General features: G+C 41.4%; 1 protein-coding gene across 2 annotated transcripts in view; it reads left to right on the plus strand.

Annotated features, from left to right (window-relative positions):
• The first annotated feature begins 57 nt into the window (after window positions 1-57).
• Window positions 58-8,714, plus strand: part of klhdc4 (kelch domain containing 4) — a 9,510-nt gene continuing 853 nt past the window's right edge. Inside the window, exons 1-13 of one of the 2 annotated variants that reach the window (XM_037683318.1) lie at window positions 58-311; window positions 427-515; window positions 1,230-1,308; window positions 1,896-1,994; window positions 2,228-2,364; window positions 2,517-2,609; window positions 2,934-3,096; window positions 3,169-3,247; window positions 3,889-4,097; window positions 4,175-4,397; window positions 4,494-4,682; window positions 4,994-5,098; window positions 6,317-6,516. In XM_037683318.1, coding sequence (XP_037539246.1) covers window positions 213-311; window positions 427-515; window positions 1,230-1,308; window positions 1,896-1,994; window positions 2,228-2,364; window positions 2,517-2,609; window positions 2,934-3,096; window positions 3,169-3,247; window positions 3,889-4,097; window positions 4,175-4,397; window positions 4,494-4,682; window positions 4,994-5,098; window positions 6,317-6,510 — 1,758 coding nt within the window. In that variant the 5' untranslated portion in view covers window positions 58-212 and the 3' untranslated portion in view covers window positions 6,511-6,516. Of the gene's footprint in view, window positions 312-426; window positions 516-1,229; window positions 1,309-1,895; window positions 1,995-2,227; window positions 2,365-2,516; window positions 2,610-2,933; window positions 3,097-3,168; window positions 3,248-3,888; window positions 4,098-4,174; window positions 4,398-4,493; window positions 4,683-4,993; window positions 5,099-6,316; window positions 6,517-8,714 lie in introns of those variants that run through there. The other variant, XM_037683317.1, reaches the window with a different exon arrangement.

Here is an 8,714-nt window from a genome sequence, read left to right on the forward strand (position 1 = left end):
CTGTTGTCTTCCTGTCCGTTAGGGGGCGCTGTTGTCCTCCTGTCCGTTAGGGGGCACTGCTGTCTGCCTGATGCGTTTGTTGCCGGAAGTAAATCCTCGCTTGTCGGGGAAACAAGTATAACGTGTGAGGATTGTTTGAGCTTTTATGAGATACAAAATTAATTTTAAGAAAACTTTAATTTTTAAGCAGCCATTCGTGAATTAAAGCGGAGATGGGGAAAAAAGGAAAGAAAGAGAAGAAGGTAAAGGGAGCGGAGAAAACGGCGGCCAAAATGGAGAAAAAAGTCTCAAAGAGGTCCAAAAGAGAAGAGGTAACATCTACCTCCGATTTAGATGACACTTTAATACTTCTAGGATTATTTAAAATATTTATCCTTCGTTTGAGTCTTTCAGCCTGTTTTTATTTAATTATTTTTTTGTCTCCAGGAGGATCTGGAGGCTCTGATCGCCGAGTTTCAGACTCTGGATGCGAAGAAGACGCAGGTCGTGGAGACGAGCTGCCCCCCATCACCGAGGTCAGACTCTTTAACCCTGATGGATTTGTAGCACTAAACCAGGGGTCTGCAACCTGCGGCTCTTTGGTCCCTCTGCAACGGTTCTTTCAAGCTTTGACCAAAACTGACATAAAACTGAATTTTATTGGTTGTTATAACAATTAAAAGGGCTAGTTTTAGCAGCTTTCCTGTAATTTATCTTGCAAATATATGAATGCTAGAAATATTACATGAAGTAAAACATACTCTCTTTCACTTTATGCTTTATTTCTTCAAAGTAGGATACTTAATTTTTCTACAATAAAAAAATCACATAAGAATGCATAGTTTATTGTTTTAGTTTTTAGAAACTGGGCAAAAACTATATTTTTTTTCTTTTACAAGAATCTTGTCGTTTATTTTGTCTTAGAATGTAAAAATATCAATAAATGTTAAATTTCATTAGATATTTTTAGTTTTATAAAATCACCTCTACTGTCCAGAAAAGTGCCCTCCAACAAACATAAAGTGGTCTGTGGGCCACCAGTTGAGAATCCCAGTTGTAGAAGGTATTGTGGCTCCGGACACGTTTAATTTAGTGAACAAAGGGGCAGAAATGGCTCTTTTGATCGTAAAGGTTGCAGACCACTGCACTAAACAAATCACAAAATCACATTCAGTGTGAATGGCATCAAAGAATAAACCACCAGAAACGAGTAAATTAGAAACTTATTGCAATGTTTTGTCTTGTTTTAGGCTGAACGCGTCATTTTCTGCTCATCCCGAGAAAGATGAACTCATAATGTTTGGAGGAGAATATTTTAATGGAAAGAAGGTATAAATATGTATACTATTTTGTTTATGTATTAGGTTGCTGCCTGCTGCTGTTTCCTTCTTGTCAGTTCATTTCTTGTACCTAATGTGTCTAAAATTCATTTAAAAACTGAATGGATAAAAATACCTATTTTTACACATGTATATGTAAAAATAGGTATTTTTAGGTGAAAGCAAATTTTCTAGGCTGTTACAAAGAGTAATAAACAAACAGTGACTTGATCATTTAATGTTTGTTCATTCTGTCTTTCAGCTTTTTGTTGTGTTTGACTTTAATATTTCTGCTGTCTGTGATCAAATATTTACTACTTGTACACTTTTCTGATGGCCAAGGTACCCTCAACGTATTCGTTTTCACTCTTACGCACAACGTTAGCATTAATTATAGTCTTTTTTTTATTGTAACGGGTATCTAGTCTGATTAGAATGCACTTCCTGATGTTTTACATGTTTTGTTTGAGTTTTTAAACACTGACTTTTACTGAAACAACAAACCATCACAGCGCTGTTCCCGTTATTAATGTATCGTGCTGCTGATTTTACAGCAGTTTCAAGTAAGAGTAATTTTAAATGCTTGTCTTTTTTCAGACATATCTCTACAATGATTTATTTTTCTACAACATTAAGAAGAACAGTTGGGTTAAACTGGAGATTCCCAACCCTCCTCCTCCTCGCTGCTCTCACCAGGTACCACCTCTCTGCTTCAGGTCGTCTTTGAACCTTATGATTGGACACTGCTCTCTGATCACAGATCAGGTTTAGGTGGTTGATCACTTCTGTGGTAAACGTCATATTTGAGCCATAAGGGGGCAGCAGCGTTCTCACAGCTGATGTCTGTTGCAAGAGGAGGAAAAAAAAAACCTTGAACCCTCAGCTCCCCTCCTCCTTTGCTCTGTTTCCCCCTTCATCCCTCCCTCCAGGCGGTGGTGGTCCCTCAGGGTGGAGGCCAGCTCTGGGTGTTCGGGGGGGAGTTTGCCTCTCCAAACGGGGAGCAGTTCTACCACTACAAGGACCTTTGGGTGCTGCACCTGGCTACACACACGTGGGAAAACATCAAGTAAGAGCCATGTAAACGGAAGCAGTAATGCATGACAACAACGACACATGCGGTGAATTTGATTTAAATGTCTGTGAATGTGGGGGATAAAAATGTAAAAGTAAATAAAATGTGTTTATTCGAGCTTTGATGACGTGTTTGTGTTTTCTCAGAGTGCCCGGTGGTCCGTCAGGCCGCAGCGGGCACCGGATGGTCCTCAGCAAGCGGCAGCTGCTGGTGTTTGGAGGTTTCCATGAGAGCACGAGGTAAACAGAGTCTCACTGAAACCTTTCAGTCAGGAGTCATTATTACATTATTACTGCAACGTTTTGCTCATTTACTGAGTTACACCGAGCTCAAAGAGCATCAGAATTAAAAAAGTGTTTTAATTTGAGCTTGTTGGGAAGTTTTACTAAAACTAAATAAAGCTAAGCTAAATAAAGTTGAATTCAGCTCTGTAAATTAAAGTTTAACAGAAAGCTGAACTCAGGTTGGCTTCACGTTTTCACTGTGATTCCTCATTTCCTGTAAACGTCAGCTCCTGTTTCCTGCTCTGAGCCCAGAGTCAACCCTTCCTCCTCCCTCTGCAGGGATTTTATCTACTACAACGACATCTACGCCTTCTCTCTGGACTCGTTCTCCTGGTCGCGCCTCGCTCCGTCAGGCTCCGCCCCTTGCCCACGTTCTGCCTGTCAGATGACTTCCACACCTGACGGCACAGGCGTCATCATCTATGGAGGATACTCTAAAGTGGTTCGTGTCCCGCCTGAGTCCGTCTGGTGTTGAGATTTTACTTCGGTGACGTGTGACTGTTGATTTGTTCAGCGAGTGAAGAAGGACGTGGAGAAGGGCACCATCCACACGGACATGTTCCTCCTGAAGAGAGACGGCAAAGATGGCCAAGGTACACAATCATCTTCCTGTAACGTTATTCGTCAGATGAGAGGAAAAGTAACGATTTCTTGAAAAATGCTGAGAGCAGAGTGACTGTTGGAATTTGAACTGAGTTGGTAAAGTTAAAACAAGCAGAACGGAAGCTCCTTGGGACGCACTTTGGTCAACGTTGTTTTCAAATGTGCAAAATAAATGAAACTGACATTGATTAAATCTGGAAAAACAGTAGCTAAAATTAGCAAAACAAATGTTACAGTTGATACAGTGCGTCAAATTAACAAGACATGAGCTAATAGTAGCAACACTGCATCTAAAAGAAAGTAGCAAAACTAAATATAGCATAACATTAGCAGAATGGTAGCTAAAATGCTAAAATTAGCATGAAAAGACAAAAGCGGAACCAGTATGCAGAAGCAGATTTGGAACTGAACAGTGTTTTGGAAGGAGCTAAAAAGATCTTGATGTATTTCTGTGGTGAATTCTGTTTATATATTTGTAAGTATTAAAAAAAAAAATACAAGCACCAACAGTCACAGCACCCACCTCCTGAATGAGCCGAATGTTTTGGTATATGAAGGGTCCATACAAAGAGAAGAGAATCTATACGCAGTAAAACACGATGAAGCTGCTGATTCATGACTCGTCCTGCAGAGAGGTGGTCGTGGTCCAGACTGAACCCGTCTGGTAATAAGCCCCCTCCTCGCTCCGGGTTCTCTCTGGCCGTGGGTCCGGCAGGCCGGGCGGTGCTGTTTGGTGGGGTCTGTGATGAGGAAGATGAGGAGACGCTGGAGGGGGACTTCTACAATGACCTCTTCCTGTACGACACGGCGAAGAACCGCTGGTTCCCCGGGGTGCTCAGGGTAAAAACTGAACACGTACGAACCTCGTTAAATACGTCTTATTTGGTTTTTACACGTCGATTTGTGTTTGTGTTCAGGGAACCAAAACAGAGAAGAAGAAACGGAGGAAAGGGAGGAAGGGGGGAGCCGAGGGCGAGGAAGATGAAAGGAATAAAGAGGAAGAGGCAGAACCTCAAGGACCGACGGAGGTCATCAAGGAGGTCGTCACTGAGGACGGCACCGTGATGATCATCAAGGAAGCGATCCGAGGTCCTGAGGAGGAGGAGGACGAGGAGGAAGAAGACGAAGAAGAGGAAGAAGGCACAATTACACCCACACATTTAAACATAACTGAAAAAAAAAAAATTAACCTAAAAAAAGTTGAAATTATTGTAATTTCTCTGTTGTGCTGGACAGGTTCTGCCTCGGCACCAATGGTGGAGCCCTGCCCGAGATCCAGCGCCATGGCAACGGTCCGTCAGGGGAAACTCTACCTGTACGGAGGGATGTTCGAGGTGGGGGACCGCCAGTTCACCCTGAGTGACTTCTACTGCCTGGACCTGCACAAGATGGATCAGTGGGAGGTTCTGATTGAAATGGACCCGAGTGAGTCAGCCTGTCAGAAACACCATCGTTCAGCGGCAGATTAGGGCTGATGGTTAAAGATTCAGAGAAAAACAAGATATTTATTTTTTTCTTATGATTTCACAACTTTATAAAACTGAAAAACATCAGTTTTATTTTTGTAAATATGGTTATTCATGGAAGGTTTTTTTTTTTTGTGCAAATTTAATATCAGAAATTCAGAACTTTTTCTTTGAATTTAGCCCCGCCCACCACCTTTTAACAATACATACTTTTAGAAACGTCTCTAAAAAACACCGTCTTCATCCTGATTTATGAGTTTGTCTCCGCAGAGACGCAGGAGTGGCTGGAAGAGTCTGAGTCAGAGGAGGAGGAAGAGACCAAAGGAGCGCAAGGAGAGGAAGAGGATTCTGAGGAAGACAGCGAGGAAGAGGAAGGTAACAGATGTGAAAAGTGTAAACATTTTGTGTAAAAGCTCTCCGGTCGGTGTCCAACAGTCCAGCTGTGGGCGCCTCCATGTAGCAAAGCTTCAGTGACTCCTTGCTGTCAGTTATTGGAGCAGAAGGATTGTGGGATTTGGTTCTGATCAGGACCGTGGATCCAACAGAACAATCGTGTACAGATGTACCGTGTACAGATGTACCGTATACAGATGTACCGTATACAGATGTACCGTGTACAGATGTACCTTATACAGATATACCTTATACAGATGTACCGTATACAGATGTACCGTATACAGATGTACCGTGTACATATGTACCGTATACAGATGTACCGTATACAGATGTGCCGTATACAGATGTACCGTATACAGATGTACCGTGTACAGATGTACCGTATACAGATGTACCGTGTACCGTGTACAGATGTACCGTGTACAGATGTACCGTGTACAGATGTACCATATACAGATGTACCGTGTACAGATGTACCGTATACAGATGTACCGTGTACAGATGTACCGTGTACAGATGTACCGTGTACAGATGTACCGTATACAGATGTACCATGTACAGATGTACCGTTTACAGATGTACCGTATACAGATGTACCGTATACAGATGTACCGTGTACAGATGTACCATGTACAGATGTACCGTGTACAGATGTACCGTGTACAGATGTACCATGTACAGATGTACCATGTACAGATGTACCATGTACAGATGTACCGTGTACAGATGTACCGTATACAGATGTACCGTATGCAGATGTACCGTGTACAGATGTACCATGTACAGATGTACCGTGTACAGATGTACCGTGTGCAGATGTACCGTGTACAGATGTACCATGTACAGATGTACCATGTACAGATGTACCATGTACAGATGTACCGTGTACAGATGTACCGTATACAGATGTACCGTGTGCAGATGTACCATGTACAGATGTACCGTGTACAGATGTACCGTGTACAGATGTACCGTATACAGATGTACCGTGTGCAGATGTACCATGTACAGATGTACCATGTACAGATGTACCGTGTACAGATGTACTGTGTTACATGTCGACGTGACACTGACAATTCGGAGAGTAGAAGCTGAAGCTATCTAAATATCCTGATGCATGCTCAATATCTAAACTCAGCTATCTAAACTTTGATTGTGAACGTTTTCTTTGTCTTTTCTATCTGACTGAATCTTCAGATGATGACGAGGAGGAGGAGGAGCACCCCGCCGTGCAGGAAGGAGAGACGGTGACGGCCTACCAGAACCGCACAGAGCAGCACTGGATCGGACTCGCACGTGTCAACATGGGTTCGGACGCCAAGCACAAAAAAATAGCCAAGGTGGCGCTCGCCATGGCTCAAGTCTTCTATGAAGACACCGGAGACGTCTGAGAGACCGTGAGTGGAACCGTTTGTATAAAAAATTATTAAATAATACTTTTCGCTAGGAATTCAATTCAGTATAACTTTATTGTCCATAACATTCCATGAAATTGTGATGGATCTTTCACACCTGGCTCATAAAAAACAACACAAGTTAAAAATGTCATAAAACATTTAAAAAGCTTTGCTAACCCAATAAAAAAAAATAAAAGCATACCAGCAGACAATTATTTGTCATGTTAGGCTGCATTTAAATAGGACCCTTTTTAGGGAAGCACTGATCCACATGTTTTTTTACTTCCGATCCCGATCCCCAAATCTGGATATCGACTGATACCGTCCCAATATCATCGTCATCATCATTGATTTTATATGAGGCTGTAATAATCTCCTCTCTACAGTTTGTACAAATATATGCATGCATGTCCAAAAAGGCAACATGAGGTAAGTTTTATTAATGTTGTATAAGTTTTAAAGTTAGAATTAAATCCTAACACAAAACATGTTGTTTTTTTTATTCCTAGCTTTAAAGTGGATATTAAGGTGATTAATTTAAGTGACTGTTTAAGTTATTATTATTTTTTTAATAAGGGGCAGATATTATAAGATTTGTTTTCTTCTTTCTGCACTCTTTTCATTCAATGTTTTTTTTTTTATGGTTTTATTTATTTTAAATGAGTGAATTAAATTTTTTTTTAAATGACTTTAAACATCTGCTAATTTCATGGAATAAACCAACACAGACATGTTCCTGTTTTTAGTATTTTACATCGCTTTATAATGTAGCTGTTTTTGTTTAGTTTTTTTAAATATTGTCTTGTAATTTTCAATTCATATGCTTTTTTATGATTGTCTACTGTTGTACTGATAAACATCTCCTGGAGAGTAAACTATATATTGGCTGCAAGTATCAAGCTGCGAAATCCTTCCTTTTTTACAACTGATAGTAGTTGGTCATTAATTACGATGACGTTTAGCAACTTCTCTGTAAACATTCAAGCTCCGTGGTTTCAGCTGTGTGTTCTTCTTGTTCAGTCCGGAGAAGGCAATCTGATTTCAGTAAGTCGCGCTCAGTCTGCCCCTCCTCCGAGACAGGCTGAGTGAGAGTAGTGCACCGCTGAAGCCACGGAGCTCGAATGTCCTACATAAAACTTAACTTTACCACAGTTTCATGTGGTGCTATGGCTCTGCAGACATTGCACGTTGCTGTCTTGCTTTGTGGTGTTTCTAGTGTAAAATACTTCCACACAGCGGATGTTTAGATGAAAAGTTGGTTAGCCGTTAGCCACATTGCTACTGCACATTTTAGCTGGCTGCAAACTGTGAATTGGATTTCCTGAATGTGAGGCGGGTCTTATTACTCTGGGTTTCATGAGACACACCTCCATTCACGAAATCCATTCCATAGTTTGATGCCAACTTGCAGAGCAGCCGGCAGGGAATCACATGAGATGTTTCAGCAGACACAGACATGCATCGTGGATCAGAAATCTCTGCAGGTTGGATTGGAAAAATCCGATATGTAAATTACGCTGGTATCGGAGGCCGATACCCGATCGGATCGGCCCCATCCCTAACCCATTACTCACAGCAGAGGGAACAAATGACATTTTGTACCCATTTTTCTTCATTAGAGGGACCATCAGTCTTCTGACACTATCAGAGAGCTGATCTATGAGCTGGGAGTAGGAGGGGCTATTGATGCATTTCAGACCAGCAACTAGGACCATATAATAATAATAATGTGTATGTATTGCCATCATTGTATGTTCCCATACAATGGCAAAATTGGCTCTCTGCATTTAACCCATCCACCACCAGGTGGAGCAACTGGGGATAATGTGTCCTGCTCAGAGGCACCACAAGATGTGCAATGACTGGGGATCGAACCCGGGACCTTCGGTCCCGAGTCAGCTGCCCTGCCCCTACACCATCTCGCCCCCGATTATCAGCATACTTAATGTGAAGTCTTTGCTGTTATGTTGCAACTCATTTTTGTATAATAGAGAATAAAAGTGGCAATAGCACACAACCCTGTGGAACACCAGTGTTCAAAACATTTCAACTGGAAACTCAATAATTCTGCAAAAAAAAAAAAAAAAAAAAAAATATATATATATATTGTGTGTTTTGCAGATTAAAGGTGGTTTTGTTTGAGAAATACTTTTGTTGGCGTAAATCGACTCACTCTATCCGCCCCAAAGTTCGTTGTT

Source organism: Nematolebias whitei, chromosome 10 (genome assembly GCF_014905685.2).
Source record: "Nematolebias whitei isolate Nwh7 chromosome 10, NemWhi1, whole genome shotgun sequence".
In the NCBI taxonomy this organism is placed as follows: domain Eukaryota; kingdom Metazoa; phylum Chordata; class Actinopteri; order Cyprinodontiformes; family Rivulidae; genus Nematolebias; species Nematolebias whitei.